The 17,036-nt window shown below is 36.4% G+C and overlaps 1 protein-coding gene across 2 annotated transcripts in view; it reads right to left on the bottom strand.

Moving 5' to 3' along the window:
- Window positions 1-17,036, bottom strand: part of THSD7B (thrombospondin type 1 domain containing 7B) — an 824,611-nt gene that overhangs the window by 338,235 nt on the left and 469,340 nt on the right. For both annotated transcript variants that reach the window (XM_082689340.1, XM_082689339.1), the window contains exons 11-12: window positions 13,998-14,127; window positions 10,403-10,506 (exon numbers count right to left, since the gene is read on the bottom strand). In XM_082689340.1, coding sequence (XP_082545466.1) covers window positions 10,403-10,506; window positions 13,998-14,127 — 234 coding nt within the window. The remainder of the gene's footprint in view (window positions 1-10,402; window positions 10,507-13,997; window positions 14,128-17,036) is intronic.

Raw genomic sequence — 17,036 nt, 5'->3', positions numbered from 1 at the left:
AGTTGAGAATTTTTAAGAGGAATATCATTTGGTCACAGAACAGCCTTTTTGTTTCATGTAATCCATGAATCTTTTTGCTAATTTCCCCTTGGTTTAACAATATTCACATTCTCCCTGGACCTGAAATATTCCTAACACCCAAGCCTTGAAAAGAGGAAGGGAATTAACACATTGTGAACAGCCACAAACACTGGTAAAAGCAGCAAGAAACTGGAATCATTATTCCCATTGTGGGTGGGAAAACCGAGGCACAGAGAGGTTAAATTGTTTGATCAAGTTCAGACAAGGAGTGAGTGGGAAAACAGTGATTTGAGCCAAGATACTTCACATTCCAAAGAGAAGGAAAGATCTTTTTATCACATGGGATTTCCTCTAGGTCTTATGCCACTACTTTTTCTCTGTCCTTTCTCTGAACTGGCATCAACTACAACCTATAAGCAGATGATTTCAAAATAAATGTCATTTTTCTAAAAATGACATCAAATTTCTTTTCAATATTAATCATTCTCATTGGTCTAAAACTACTGAATCTTTTCAATTCATCACCATCTTTTGTTCTATATATACATTTGGCAAGTAAATACCACTGATTTATTTTTTCTTAAATGCCTTTTATGGACTATGCTTCTTATGAATTCCCGAAGTCAGCATTCCTACTGGTAGAGGTTTTCAAAACCCTTTGCAGCATCATTAGTGAACCTCAGACTTCTTAGTTTCAGTCCCTACTTCCAATATATTGCTATGAGGTTGATTCTTCTCTGAATTGATTGAGTGTAATTGACTTTAACAGGTTTCTAAATCTCATTCCTCAGGCATCTGATGCATCTGTGTTAAAAGACTGGTCTTTGTCCCACCACGTGAATCCTTCAAACCATGGTTGGCATAAAAAGGTACTTGTTTTGCAATTTTTGTAACTATTTGAATTTAGAATAGTGGCTAGTCTGAGTTCTGATGCTCCTCTGTTAGTTTTCAAAGACTCTAGAGCAAGTAGGAGCTCCCCCTCCTTCTGCTGCTACTTGGAGTACTGGAGTTTCCTTTTCCTTTTTTTTTTCTTTTTCTTTAGAAATACCAAAAAAAAAAAAAAAGTAAAAACATTACTTGTTTCTGATACAAGCCTAAGATGGCTCCTGAGATAACCAGAAATGACTATCTTGGCCTTAGTCACCTGAGTGCTAAGAGAAGCCTAGAGATTCACATCTATTTAAAGAGACTGAATTCTGGTCCTGGACAAGGGAAGTATAATCCTATTACATTTACCACAGTTTGCAGTAGACTTTGAAATTCATATTAACATTCCTGAAGGGAAGACAGTACTGTAACTGAGAGCCATGAGGTCAGAAGAGAAAATTATTGTTCCTAGTTTAGCAAATGATTGTATTGTTCAAATGAGGAAAAAAAAAATGACCCCTTAGCCATCCCCGCTCCTGAGACCCATTTCATCAGGAACATAGCGACTAGGAAAGTGAGCAGGTGGACTTCAGAGTTAGTTTGTACTTTGTGTTATAGCTTCTTGTGTTAAAAAATGGAGAGGCTAGTGAAGACAGTATCTCCAAAGCAAGCAGGTAACACTGTGTTACTAAAGTGTCATGCCTTAGGTTACTCACCTCCTTTAATAGTTTTTAATTTATTGCCAATTTAAAAAAAATATGCATATTCTACCTGCAGCAACCATGAAAGCTCCAAAGCTAATCTTATCCTTACACATGAAAAGGAAATGAAAAATAACTCCAAGAATTATTATTCACTTATGTAAAAAAGGCAGTCTTTGCTAGAAGTTTCACACTTGACTCTCTAAACCAATGCCTATGGTATTAGAAAACCCATTCTTTTGTTAAAATTGGAGGATATTGTAATTTAGAGAGTTGCCCTACACTGTCAATTTAACTTCTACATTCTACCTGATCCTTCTTGTATTTTCACACTAAAAAAATTACATTTAGAGGAGATGTTTTTGAAGTTCCTTAAAAATATTTATCATCAGGCATTTTTGAATCAGGTGCTAATTAATAAGATACATTAATAAAAAAAAAAAAAGATGTCCTCCAACTGGTTATTCTGGTGTTGAAGTCAGAACTGAACTTAGAAATCACCCCAAGAATGATTTTTAATATCAAGAATACTGGGCTCTGATTATTTTTTTCCTGGGAGATTAGAAGTTATTAAAATGATATTGTAAGTTATTGAAAATAATGTTGTTCGTTGCTTAGATTGAAAGCTTTAGTACATTGATTTGGGCTCTCAAGTAGTATCATACCCTCCTTTCTTGAAACTACCCAGAAAGATATCACTATATGCCCTTCCTCATTTAAGAAATACATCTCTAGAAGGAGTTCCTGAGGCAGCTACAGTTACCTCCTCCCGCTTAGAAATGCTCATTTTGTTCATCTTGAATTAAACAGAAGTAATAATTCTGCTTCCCTTCCCAGCAAACTTCCTGCTTCCAATAATTAAATAGTGTGTAGTTTCCTCAAAAAATTAAAAATAGAGCTACTGGCTCAGCAATTGCAATACTGGGTATTTACCCCAAAGATACAGACATAGTGAAAAGAAGGGTCATATGTACCCCAATTTTCATAGAAGCAATGTCCACTATAGCCAAACTGTGGAAAGAGCCAAGATGCTCTCAACAGATGAAAGGATAAAGAAGATGTGGTCCATATACACAATGGAATATTACTCAGCCATCAGAAAGGATGAATACCCAACTTTTGCAACAACATGGATGGGACTGGAGGGGATTATGCTGAGTGAAATAAGTCAAGTAGGAGTCAATTATCATATGGTTTCACTTATTTGTGGAACATAAGGAATTGCATGAAGGACATTAGGAGAAGGGAAAAACGAAGGGGGAGAAATCGGAGTGGGAGATGAACCAGGAGAGACTATGGACTCCGGGAAACAAATGCAGAGTTTTATAAGAGGGTGAGGATTGGGGGTTGTGTTGGCCCAGTGATGGATATTAAGAAGGGCAAGGATTGCATGGAGCACTGGGTATTACTACACAAACAATGAACCATGGAACACTACATCAAAAACTAACGATGTACTGTATGGTGACTAACATAACATAGTAAAAATAAATAAAAATAAAAAGGACTGTCTCTGACTTTGATTATTGCTCGGTCAGAGTTAAAACCTATATACTTGTCTTCTCTGAATATAGTGAAATGACTTATTTTTTTTTCTCTTTGTGATCTATTTAGATAAATATGACAGAAACTAAATAGGAGCAACTTGTAAGGTTAAATGCCTATGACTTTCTCTGCCTAGAGAATAAAAAGGTCAATCATCCAGAGATACTCTATTTCTCTCTTAAAATGCAAGGATTCTTGGCATTAAAAAGAAGAGACTGACTAGCTGATTGGCTGTTTCAACATTTTATCAACAGGCAATAATCACTTCTCTGTTTCAAAGTGTATGTTTTTTGTTGTGTTTCTGTATGTTCTTCCAGATATGTTTTTTCCCATGAAGATAACATAACTAGAGGAAAAACTTTTTTGGTCATAAATTTAGAGTACTTGGACTTAGAATACGAATAATTTCTCAAGGAATTGCTTATGTAGTATCTTTGCCTGTTTTATATGGCTATAGAGCTTATATTTATATAGTCTTGCAAAAATTATATAAATCAATTTTTAAAGATTTAATCCAATGTTAAAGGCCTTTGAAAAGTAAGAAGTTTCCTCAAAAAGTTAAAAATAAAACTACCCTATGATCCAGCAATTGTACTATTAGGCATTTACCTAAAGAATACAAAAATACTAATTCAATTAGTATCGAATGCACCCCAATATTTATAGCAGCATTATCTATAATAACTAAATTTGGAAATGGCCAAAATGTCCACTGGCTAATGAATGGATAAAGAAGATGTGGTATCTATCTATACAATGGAATATTACCCAGCCATCAAAAAGAACAAAACCTTGCCATTTGCCACAACGTGGATGAGGCAAGAGAATACATTGCTAAGTGAAATAAGTCAGTCAGAGAAAGACAAATGCCATATGATTTCACTTATATGTGGAATTCAAGAAACAATATAAATGAGCAAAGGGAAAAGAGACAGAGAAGAGAGAGGGAGGCAAACCAAGAAACAGATACCTGACTCTAAGGAACACACTGATGGTCACCAGAGGGGAGGTGCACGGGAAAAATGGATGGAATAGGTGATGGGAATTAAGGAGTGTCCTTGTCCGGATGAGCACTGGGTGATGAATGGATCATTCTACCATATACCTGAAACTAATATTATACTTTATGTTAACTAACTACAATTTAAATAAAAATTTAATTTAAAAAAAAGAAGTAATATGTGAAATAAAGCATGGTTTGTTAAAATGGCAGACAATACAAATATATAATTCATACAAATTTGCATTTTTGAATATCAGGTATTATTGCTTGATTATTTAAGGGCTTTAGATTGTGTTTTTCTTTAGCTTTTTCCTATTTCTAGCCTTCTCCCTTTTTAAGAGTAAACATAACTCAAAACTCATCTTGTTAGTGGATTATTTTGCCTTTTTTGTTTTCTGTAAAAGATCTTTATTTAAAGAGATCCCTTGGATGCAAAGAAGACACAGATTCCATCAAAACTATTATATAAGACTTGGCCTCTCACAGGGACAAAAAACAATTAAGGAAGAACAAAAAATCTGACAGAGTTCTGCCTCCACATACACACTGCTCAGTGAAAACAAACCAAAAAAGAATATAGGCCATCGTAGAAGTCAAGGATATTGTAGACAGGACAACCTCAGTCTCCAATACCTACTCTGCGTCTGGTAGAGAGTTGATGAATAAGAAGAAAGTAACATCCAAAAGACACACACTGGCAAGGCCATGTGAATCGCATTATAAGAATTAGACCAGTCCACAGACAAATTTAGTCCCCTTCTAGGAATGGCAGCGCCTTTAACTTTTTCTTTTATAGTATGAACTCTGTATCCTTTTAAGGGCAGTTTCATCAAAAAGAATGTTAGAATACATAAGTTTATTCCTCTTGTGTTTTCATTTGCCACAAAAGCTGAGTAACCATGCCTTCTTTATTCCGATTAAGTACAGGGAGCTGGGCAGAGAAAATCCATGGCTCTCCCGAAAGTATGGGACAGCTAGGACGTTGGAACCCCAGATTCACATTTCCTTGGAGATGGTATAGACATTTAGTTCCAGCTGTAATTCTACTTGCCCTTTTATTTTCCTTCCTTTCTTTTTTTTTTTTTAATTACAAGAGTATAATATAAATGTATTCTTACTGCAAATCGATTAACCAGGTCACCAATATAAACAGTAAGATAAAACAATGAATACCTCTGTTTTGAGCAGTATAATGGCTTAAAAATTATAAAAGACCTTACAAATGAAAAAAAGAAAAAAAAAACCCACTGAAAAAACATGTATTTTCTGAATGTATTGTTGGGCTGGCTCCAAATCAAATAACCCATAAAGCACAAAACAGAGTAAAAGCTTGGGATACAAGGTAAGCAAGCCAGACAACTTTCATCTTGAGAGCTTCTACCAAATCTTAGAGACCCCAGTTTCCTTTGTCATGTCCTCAAGTTCTACTATAGAGAATCTCATAAAAGGATCCACACTAGAAATGACAAGACAAAAGCCACTCCTCCATGTAGGGGTGAAGTAGAGAGAAACATGCAAAGCAAAATGCCTTGGCAAGGCCACTTGCATATCAAACACTGGATGGTGAGGGGCGGGAAAATCTCTTGTGAGAATTTATAACCCCAAGCTGGCCTTTCCATGATTTTATGGTCTAAATTCATGTTCCCTCTGTGATTCTAAAACTCCTCAAAGAGAAATTTAAATTTAAAGTGTTTTTAGATTGATAGGGGAATCCATGGAACTGAAAAGTATAAAAGCCACCTGGCTAGCATGCTAAAGCATGTGAAAGAAGAGAACTGAGGGTCTCCTAATTCCTTACTTGGGCTTTCTTTTGATCCTCCTGATTTGAGGCTAGGCCTCCACTCTCCTCTGCTGGTTGTCCCTCTGGTTTTACATCCCCAGAGACCAAGCCTTTAGGCTCCCACAAGAATAGGGAAAGGGATGACTTTCTGATGACTCACTGTCCTTTAATCAGACTTCCAAAAGCCCCTGTTTTCTCCAACCCTTAAGACACACACACACACACACACACACAAGCATGCACACACAGACACAAACACATACTTATCTACTTCCTTCTGCAGAATGTGGTAACTTTCTGGAGTTCTCCAGGACAAATCACTTCATTTCCCTTCAGCCTCCACACCTTCACCCCTACCAACACTTTAGCATAATCTTGTTCTGCAAAGTCCTTTCCTGTATCTCCACTCACTTTCTAAACTGTATATTGTGACTGAGGTTACAGATGGCACCTCATTTCCTTGAAGGTGAGTTTAATGTGCTTCTTGTTCTCTGGAGCAATTTTACAAACGATATCTCATTGGACATTATTTTTTTTCTTATTGTTTCACATCTTCCTTGCTGGTTTTGAAGTAATCTCCGGAGAAAAGACAGAGTAGAAATGTCTTTACTTCACTATCTTGAAATTGGAGACCCAGGACACTACTTTAAAAGTACAAATTTCCCAACAGATAAACACTACAAATTCTCTAATATTGGTGTCTAATTTAGAGAAAACTCAAGGAGATAACTTGTCTAGTCTAAGGGACTATGAGGTCTCCAGTTAGAATCTGTTTAACTTGAAATCTAAAGTAGAATTATTCTAAGACAAATAATTTGCCATTTATGTGATAAGATTCTACATAATTTAGGAGCAACATCTCCTCAGAAATTACTAAAAGGTTTTGCAGTAAAAACCAACCATTATGATATGCTAGTATCAAACTCTCAAAATCTAAGCCACCATATGGAGTTAACCTGTGCGCCACACGAAAGTGGCATTTTTAAAGAACTTCATTCCTAGAGATCCTGCTGATCTAGATATATTATAACAATTTTCCAGTAGAAAGTAGTCAAGGTCTTACAATGACAAGATCGTATTATTACAACAATTTTCTGACATAGGCAAGTAAAATGTTTTAAGGAGGTGGTCCTTTCCCTTAATTTATGTACTCTCTAGCTTCATAGATGTCCTGAATGAAATTAACTTGCCAGTCAAATTCACATCTATAAATCTTCTGAAAGGGACATCATTTCTAAAGCGTAACTACTATAAAACTGAAATGACCCCAAATTCCTATGCTAAAGCCCTAACCTCACATATCGCTGTATCTGAAGATAATAAAGACCACCAGAAACAGTTTGCTCTTGGATGGCAAGGCCAGCAACACACCTTTACTCTCCTACCTCAGGGGTATATTGACTCTCCAGCCCTATTTCATAATTTAGTTCTGTGGGGACCTTGATTGTCTTTTCCTTCAATCAGATAGCATACTAGTGCATTACATGAATGGCATTATTCTGAATGGATCTAGTAACCAAGATGTAGCCACTACTTCAGATATTGTGATAAGAGGGTAAGAAATAAATCTGAAAAAATCAGGGACTTCTACCCCAGGGAAATTTCTAGAGCTTCAGTCGTGTAGGGCTTGTGAAGATATCCCTTCTATGGATGAAGAATAAGTTTTTGCACTAGGCACAACACCTAGTGGGCCTCTTTGGATTTTGGAGGCAACATATTCCTTATTCAAGTGTGTTAGTCCAGCCTATTTACCAAGAGACTCAAAAAGCTGCTAGTTTTATGCAGGTCCCAGAATGAGAAAAATCTCTATAGTAGTCCAGGCCTTGTTCTCCCACTTGGGCCATATGATCCTGCAGATCCAATGCTACTCAAGCATCAGTAGCAGACAGGAACTCTGTTTTCAGACTTTAGAGGCTTCTATAAGTGAATTGCAGGAGAGGTCCTCAGGGTTTTGGAGCCAAGCCCTGCCACCCTCTGCAGATAAGCATTCTCTTTTACAAAACACCTTCTGGCCTGATACTGTGTCTTGCTAGAGAATGAAGGCTTAATCACGGGCCACCAACAGGCTGCCTTCACGAACCAGGTATTATGTAATAAACCCCAAGCCACAATGTAAGACATCATCAAATGGACACAGTATATAGACAATTCAGCCCAAACAGGTCCTGAAGGCATAAGTAAGTTACATGAGAAAATGGGCAAATATCCACAGTCACCACTTCTGCTACAGTACCTGCTCTCTCCCAGCCTAGACCTATGGCCTCAAGGAGAGTTCCCCACAATCTGTTGATAGAAGAGAAGAATCTGCCCTAGTTTAGAGGTGGTTCTGTACAATATCTAGGCAAAACCCCCAAATGGACAGCTATAGCACTACTGACCCTTCCTGAGATACCCCTGAAAGGGAAAGGTAAAGAGAAATCTTCCCAGTGGATAGAATGTAAAGCAATGTACCTCATTGTTCACTTTCCCTAGTAGGAGAAATGGCCAGATATGTGATTACATACAGATTCATGGACTGTGGCCAATGGTTTTGTTCTATGGCCAAGGTCTTGGAAGGGACGTGATTGGAAAGTTGGTAACAAGGAAATCTGGGCAAGAGTTACATAGATAGACCTTACTGCATGGGGAAAAATGTGAACATATTTGAGTCCCATGTGAATGTTCCCCAAAGGGTGACTTCAGCAGAGAAATATATTAACAGCCAAATGGAATAGTATGGATACTATACCATACGATACCATCACCCTCTTTCCCCAGTGACTCCTCCCATCATCAAATGGGTTCATGAAGAAAGTATGCATGGTAGCAGAAATAGAAGGAATTCTCAGGCTCAGCAGTATGAACGTCCACTGGCTACAGCCATCACTGAATGCCCAATATGCCAGCAGCAGGCAGCAACACTAAGTCCCTAATATGGCCCCACTCTCTAGAGTGACGAGCTGGCTACATGGGGGTACGTTGATTACACTGGACCACTTCCATCATAGAAGGGACAGTGCTTTGTTCTTACTGGAATAGAAATTTATCCTGGATATGGACTTGCCTTCCCTGAGAATAATACTTCTGCCCAAACCATTATCCATGGACTTACAGAATGCCTTGCCTATAGTTCTGATCAAGAAACTCACTTCACAACAAACAAAGTATTGCAATGGGTCCATTCTCATGGAATTCATTAATCTTACCATGTCCCCGACAATCCTGAAGCAGCTGGCCTGACAGAGTGGTGGAAAGGTCTTTTGCAGACTCAATTACAATTCCAGTCAGGTGGCAATATCTTGCAGGGCTGAGATAAGGTTTTACAGAAGGCTGTATATGCTCTGAATCAGCACCTAATTTGGGGTACTGTTTCCCCCACAGGCAGGATTCATAGGTCCAGGAATCAAGAGGAGGAAATGAAGAGAAGTGGCATAACTCACTATAACCTCTGGTGACTCACTAGTAAAATGTTTGCTTCTTGTCTCCTGTGATCTTATGTTTTGCTGCCCTATAGGTCTTTGTTCCAAAGGAAGCAATACTTCCACCAGAGGACACAATAAGATTCCATTGACCTGGATGTTAAGACTGCCACCTGGCCATGGGGGACTTCTCTGTCATAGGGGACAGCTCTGAATCAACAGATACAGCACGGAGTTATTGTGCTGCTGGCTTGACTGATCCCAACCAATACATTAATTTTTTTTTGCAACAGGAAGAGACACTTCATTCTAAACAAAGCTTTTAGAAAAAATCATAAAGCCATTTTAATGCAGTTGGTTCCACAGGGTCTGATTTTGCTACATATATCCCTTGAGCAACAAAGTGGTTAGATTTTAAGAATAAAGCACTTCTTATTAAGCCTCATTTGATTAGTACCTGGATTATGAATGAAACAGGAAACTGAACAGTCTGATGAGACTCTGAGCACTTTTCAGAGATTGCAATACATCACACCTTGGCATTGATGATTAAAAGCACTTTTACTTTGAACCAGAAGACTACTTGCAATGTCTTCCAGGAATTTAAATAGTTCCTTTCTATGCATATTATATAGAACACATAGTAACTATATATGTAACAATTACATTTAAGTCATGATTATTAAGATTAGTCCATTCATTCAATTATCCTTAATTCATTTAACAAAGATTAAATTAGCACCTAAAAAGTGCAATGACTACTGTTGGGTCTAACCATAGACATATTTTTCATTCCTTGGATTATGTCTAACATGTGTTTGGAACACAAGCACTAAGATATGCAAATGACTGAGAACAGAAATCTGCTTCCATTGCATAGTCCTCAGATACACTAGCTTGTTATGGTTAAAAGATGGTATAATATCAACATTACTTAATGCCTAACTTAAACTCAAATACCGATAAATATAAATAACTCAGTCCAATAATATCATAATTATTCAAATGTAAAATAAGCAATAGTTTATAAGAATAATGTAATTTTATATTACATTTTAACAGAAAAACTGTTTTAAAATTCCCTTACCTCTTGTTTGTACCCCCTTTCCACAGGCTTCACTGGTGCCCATTATCGCCTGCCTGACAGACTCTGGCACCAATATACAAGGGCTCCATTTCTGTGGCTTCCATCTGTGATTACAAAGAAGAGCAAACTAAAAATTTCACCATAACAAACATACAAAAGAAATACACAAAATGGACAAATTTGAAACCCCCAAATCATAAAAACAGTAATTCAATAAAACCTGATTTAAAATCAATGTCATAAAATGGAGCAAAAGGGAAGAAAATAGTCCACTCTATCCTAGATTCATGGTTAATGCAGTATTTCCATTTTTAAAAAATGTGGACATTTTCTATATAAGCTGTAGTCCATTGGACAAGGCGGCAGTAAAAATCCTTAAAAGCACAGATCAATCGAGAAGTTTTACCTACCATATTATCTAAAATTATTTTTAAAAGGGGGGGGAAGAAAAAGAAAGAGAGAAGGAGCAGGAGGAAGAAGAGGTGGAAAGGAAAAAGAGAGAGAGAAATCCCTATGTCCCATTGGAGCCGGTGAGAATCAAGGTTTGAACATCTGAAAATTTGGGGTGAAAACTTTCACAATTGACCTTCTGCTTCTGAGGCTTTTATAAGGTGGTGTCTAAGATTTTAAAGTGACTCAGATATCTCAATCAGTCATAAAGTAAAAGGGTGATGGGGGGGGTCACAGGGACCTATCTTATGTGATAGTTCATCTCATGGAAGAGGAACAGATCCTCCTTTGATGAATCATCAGTATTTCTAGTTCTCAAAGGAAATATTCACTGCGGAGGCCTTGTGGTTTCTCACTGTTTTCCTTTCTCAGGTAAACAAAATTTTCTATTTTTATGATCCACAAGACAGACTGACTTAGATCCTTAAACTTGTCTTCAGAATGTACCAGAGGGGTGCCTGGGTGGCTCAGCGGATTAAGTCTCTGCCTTTGGCTCAGGTCATGATCTCAGGGTCCTGGGATCGAGCCCGATATGGGGTGAGCAGGGAGCCTGCTTCCCCCTCTCTCTCTGCCTGCCTCTCTGCCTATTTGTGATCTCTCTCTCTGTCAAATAAATAAATAAAATCCTTATTTAAAAAAAAAAAAAAGAATGTACCAGAAAACTCAAACCTTAAGAGTAACCACAGATTCTGCTCCTTCTTTAGTATATGTTCACACTTTCCAGAGCCAATACCACTAATAAGAGATGCTACTTCAAAAAATAAAACAAAAACATGAAGCAAAAATATTACTGGCCAGTTTTGTGAGATGAAATAATTGATAGATAAAGATCTCTAGAATTTTTTCACCTTGCAAAACTGGTTAATAATATTACATATAAATTACATATGTATGTACAATACATATGTACAATATTACGTATATATTACATATATTACATATGTAATATATACGTAATATTATTGACCAGTTTATATGTAATAGATATGTAATATATATGTTATATGTATAAAATATAATATTGACCTCACTCAAGTGGCATTCATACTAGAAATAGTTGAGGAATTGAGAAATCAAGAAACACCTAAACTGAAAAGCACAATTTAAAGAACCCCTTAATTTTAAATAATTGTAAATTTACTTTGCACATGCATAGATTGATTTAGTATAATTCCAAAACACAGAAACTGAAATGGCAAGGGGTTTTAGTCCAATTTTTCAATAGGATGTAGCAATCATTCAGATCCCTTCAGTTTACCGAGGCTTTCTAAATCGAAATGAGACCATGGAGTTCAGTCTAGTTCAGTGTGCTGCATAAAGTGAAACAGAAGGAATTTCAGGACTCTCATTAAACTTGGTTTTGGAATGAGAAACTTGGGCTCAGAGAGGTTAAGTTAAATGTCTGAGATTGCACAACTCAGAGGCCAGCTGTCCCTCCTAAAATCCTGGATGTTCAGCTACACACCCTTGACCCCATGGTCAGTTCTCTGTAAGGCTACATCACCATGCTGCCTTCCCTTTTGGTTATTAACTTAATGTGTTGGGAGATACTCAAATTCACAAAAAATTTCTACAGACATTTTGATTCTATTTTAACTATGTAAGTCTGTGATTATGTCACCTTAATGAATCAAAAAGAAGATTCAGAAGATAATGATAAAGATCCTATATTAACTTGCCTCCCTAACATACCAATGAGAAGGGATGCAAAAACTAAATTGGAACCATGTTGTTCAAAATTCAAGGCTGCTTTACTGAGGAACAGAAAATCATGCTAATAATGTGTATACATACTAAACTAGGCATCATGAGAAATGATAACACTGATCCAATCCAGACATAGCAAAACTAGTTCCTGGGGAAAATGGCAGGAGGTCAATGATGAAAACAAGTTCAAACGTGAGTAGCTAAAATGAAATGCAACCAGAGTGAAGAGAGTAGACAGTAGAAAGGAAAAATCTCACTAATAACATCTAGGATATTCTCTGATTATAAATAGCCTTGGGTCCATAAAAATACCTAATAACATTTGATTTGGTTAATTTTTTCAATTGGCTACTTTCCCCAAGAGCTCTTTTGCTGGGCTCAGAAGTTTCAATATTTATGTATGGTACAAAGGGATGACTATTGACAGTGTTTCCATAGCAGCCCTGTGGCTAATGAGAGAAAACTGGTAGTCTGGGCATGTTCCCAGTATTGATTCACATCCTCCTTAAACTGGCCGTTAGATAGAAACAATGAGCATAAAGGATTATAGAATTGATAGTAATGCAGACTCTTCAATGACACTCTAACATTATCTAATGTGAGGAGTCTTCTTTAAAAAATAAAGAGAGAGAAAGAAGGAAAAAGAAAAATAACTTGTATTTTCCTGGAAAATTAGCCCTTGAATTTCATAGCTTTAAGATATAGTTTTTTCAAATAATCAGGAGAAACACTAGACATTTTTGCACAAAGCAATGAAACTCAACAGTGAAAAAATTTATTCCAGATGTACTTTAAAGCAATGCTTCAATCCAACATTAAAAGAATGAGCATTAATGACTAAACACACAAATCTCAGGGATTGCTTTTATAAATAATAATCACCAGTTCATCAAGAGGGAATATATAAGTACCATATATACTTTAAAAGTCATTTTCTTTCTTTTTTTTTTATTTTATCCATTGGTTAAACTTTTTCTAAGTAGATAATTCCTTAAAATGTGCACATGACAAAATTTAAAAACCAAATTTTTTTAAATAAAAGTAAATAACTATTTTAAAAGTACATAGTTATTCTTAGTTCTTAATTAAAAGCTTTAGGATAAAAACAATAGAATGAGGTAACTTATGCGTGTGTTTGTTTTCCAGGTAAAGACTTTATCCTAAATCTCTTTGGATCCTAATCCTTAAAACTGATTGCCTGGGTGGCAGAACTCCAGCAGCTCACTTAAAATCAAAACATGTTTATTTATTTTTTTCTGTTAAATGACTTTCATATTCTTTACTCCTTTGAATATATTCAAAAGAGGGAGAAATATTGAACTATTAAAGATAAACATTATCTCATCTTATTTCTCACTAAAAATCATAAACTATATAAAGAAGATAGGTCATGATTTATACTAAAATCTAACGATTATTTAAAAAGATAACTAATTACCGATATATGGGACACAATGAAATATCTTCACACTCTCGCTCTTCAAATAAAGTATCTGGGCATTCTTGGCCTCCATTGGCTGCTTCCTGGATGATAATCCTGTATCGAGACTGTTTTACTGTGGCATTTCCTGAAGTAAAGGAAAAATAGAATTGTAGTGTCCTTCTGTGAGGATGCAGGGGAAAATTTAGGGTTATTCACAGAAGGGAAGGGAGGGAGAAAAGAAGAGAAGGCAGGGGAAGGAGGGAGGGAGGAAGTAGGGAGGGAAGTGGAAGGAAGTAAGAATACGTGGTCAGACTACTTAGGGAATGAGAATAACAAGCAATAACCAAGGATTAATACTTCATATTATACTCAATCTTACTCCTGTGAAATAATTAATCCTAAATAATGCGATTTCAAATCTATTTGAGCTCATATGAAAAGACCATTTTCCAACTGTATTACTATGCTTTAAATTCATCAAAATTTATATTACCTATGGCGTAAGAGTTACATGGCATAACCTAAGGAACCCAAGAAACCCTCTTTGATCTCAAAACAATAGCTTAAGGGCCTAGTTTTACTATGAGCGATTCATTCCCTCCAGCAAGGCACTTCCCTCTGTGGGTGACTTTATAATGCAAACACTCATTAAAATTAATACATTAGTAATTTACTTATTTATGGATATTGGTTTCTTACATTTCGTATTCCTCATAACCTGACATGATATGTATATAATTGGAACTTAGGGAAAAGGCACTAAAATTGTGACAGAACAAAATATTGTCTACTTTCTGGTTTGGCTGAATAGGAGAAGTATTAATAGGCAGCTCAGTAAAGGCAGCCATGTTTACTTTAAGGTGCTGGGACACTCATCTCATAATCTTTAGATTCCTCTTGAATCAATAACAATAAAAACCGATTATATTACAGTGCCTAGCAACTATTTCAATCACCATAAGCAAAATTTGCACTAGATAAAAAGATTCAAATTCTTGAACTTACAATTAAAAAGAAAGAAAGGGAGGCAGATAGAGATACAAGTTTAAGACATCAATAGTGTGAGAAGAATCAACAGTGTGCACTGTTAGGAGAGTACAGAAGAACGAGGAATCATTTTTGTCTCTGGAAATCAGTTCCTGGAGGAGAGAGATTTTATTCTGGGACTTAAAATCTTAATAGAAAAAGTAAAAAAGCTGAAGCCATTGTGGACCAAGGTAAGTCTGAGAAAAGACACTGCTGAGACATAAATGGGTGCATGGAATTCACAGAGAAAGGGAGCTGCATTCAGATGGAAAATGTGTACATTTGGCTTGTGAGTGTGCCTTTGTTGAGGAGGTTACAAAAGAATGAAGAGAAAGGGGAGTGTAGAAGAAAATGGAATTAACTGGTAGGTTTGGGACAGATGATGGATCTGACTACATTTAGAAGAAAATTTCTAGAAAGCCAGTAAACTAAGGGGAGTATGACAAAAGGGGGGAAAAAAGCTTTCATTAAAATTGTATATTCATATAGTTTTTTAAAAAATCTTTAGTACAATGACTTATAGTGAGAAACAACGGACCCACAACCAATTCCCCGTCTTCCTTCTAGAACATTTTGAACTCTATTTAGTTCTTCTGTGGTTATCTCCAAATCTATAAATAATAAGCTTATGTCATTTTTTTCTTGATTCATTAACTTTAGGCATCATTTACTGACTTTCTGTTATAACTGATGGGAGTTTACTTTGCAACACCATTCAGTTTTTTATAATTGTATCACTATTTTTATGGCTCTAATGGTTATTTTTTTTTACATTTTTTTAAATTTTTTATTTTTTTATAAACATATATTTTTATCCCCAGGGGTACAGGTCTGTGAATCACCAAGTTTACACACTTCACAGCACTCACCAAAGCACATACCCTCCCCAATGTCCATAATCCCACCCCCTTCTCCCAAACCCCCTCCCCCCAGCAACCCTCAGTTTATTTTGTGGGATTAAGAGTCACTTATGGTTAGTCTCCCTCCCAATCCCATCTTGTTTCATTTATTCTTCTCCTACCCACTTAAGCACCCATGTTGCATCACCACTTCCTCATATCAGGGAGATCATATGATAGTTGTTTAAAAGCTTTAAATAACCCACTTTTTTCCAGTCCCACTCCTCATTCTTGCCCTCTATCAGACCAACCACTACCGTTCAAAAGAATCTTCATGGATAGATGAGCTTCCTCTTCTCTTGCCATGCACATTCCTGATAAGTTAAGTCATAGCTTCATGTGCTGCACCATCACTTTTTCTGATCTTTAGTCTTGATACTAAGCTTTTTGTTAATGAGTTTAGAGCTCTCATCCACTGATGGTCCTCTTTATATTTTTTAACAAGGAATTAGGGCTTTTATAATTCATTTCTATTATTTTAATGAGATTATGGAAAGAAAAGGAAACCAACATATTTATACACTTCATGATCTTGACTAAGTTAAGCATAGGATCTTTTCCAACTACTTACAGTCCTATTCCCCTCCTTTGTTTTTTTTTTTTTCTTCCCCCATATTTAATCTGCAGTCTAGCCAGGAAACTAATCATAGGAGTATATCAGTGACTCCCTTATCCATTGGCTTTTGGTTGGGTTTGGCCAATAGAGGGATGGGGCACACAATATAAGGAGAAAAAATGATAAGAAAAGAGAAAGATCAGGGAATTTATTCCAACAGATTTCATTTTCTATATTACCTCAGTTTGTTCTCTACCCAAACCAAAAGCAATGGTTTCTATGAAATGGCCCTCTCCTCCAGCTACAGTTCTACTAATTGTTCCTACCTCTATCAAATTTCAGGCTCCTAAATGTCACTAGTCCAGGTGCTAAACCATCGCCTGTGAGCTTAAGTAACCCTTCCCAGTATTTTGGAAATAACCCCTTCATTAAATTTTTCCCAATGCCCCATTTGAGTGGGCCATCTTTTTCCTGCCAGGACATGCTAATAAAATCAAAGGAGACAAACATGTTACTACATGACAGGAAAGAATGTTATAATTTGCCCTTTTCTAAAAGTACTTAAGGTCCAGT

This window comes from Mustela nivalis, assembly GCF_964662115.1.
Source record: "Mustela nivalis genome assembly, chromosome: 11".
Classification (NCBI taxonomy): domain Eukaryota; kingdom Metazoa; phylum Chordata; class Mammalia; order Carnivora; family Mustelidae; genus Mustela; species Mustela nivalis.
This window is presented reverse-complemented; position numbering and strand designations above follow the sequence as displayed.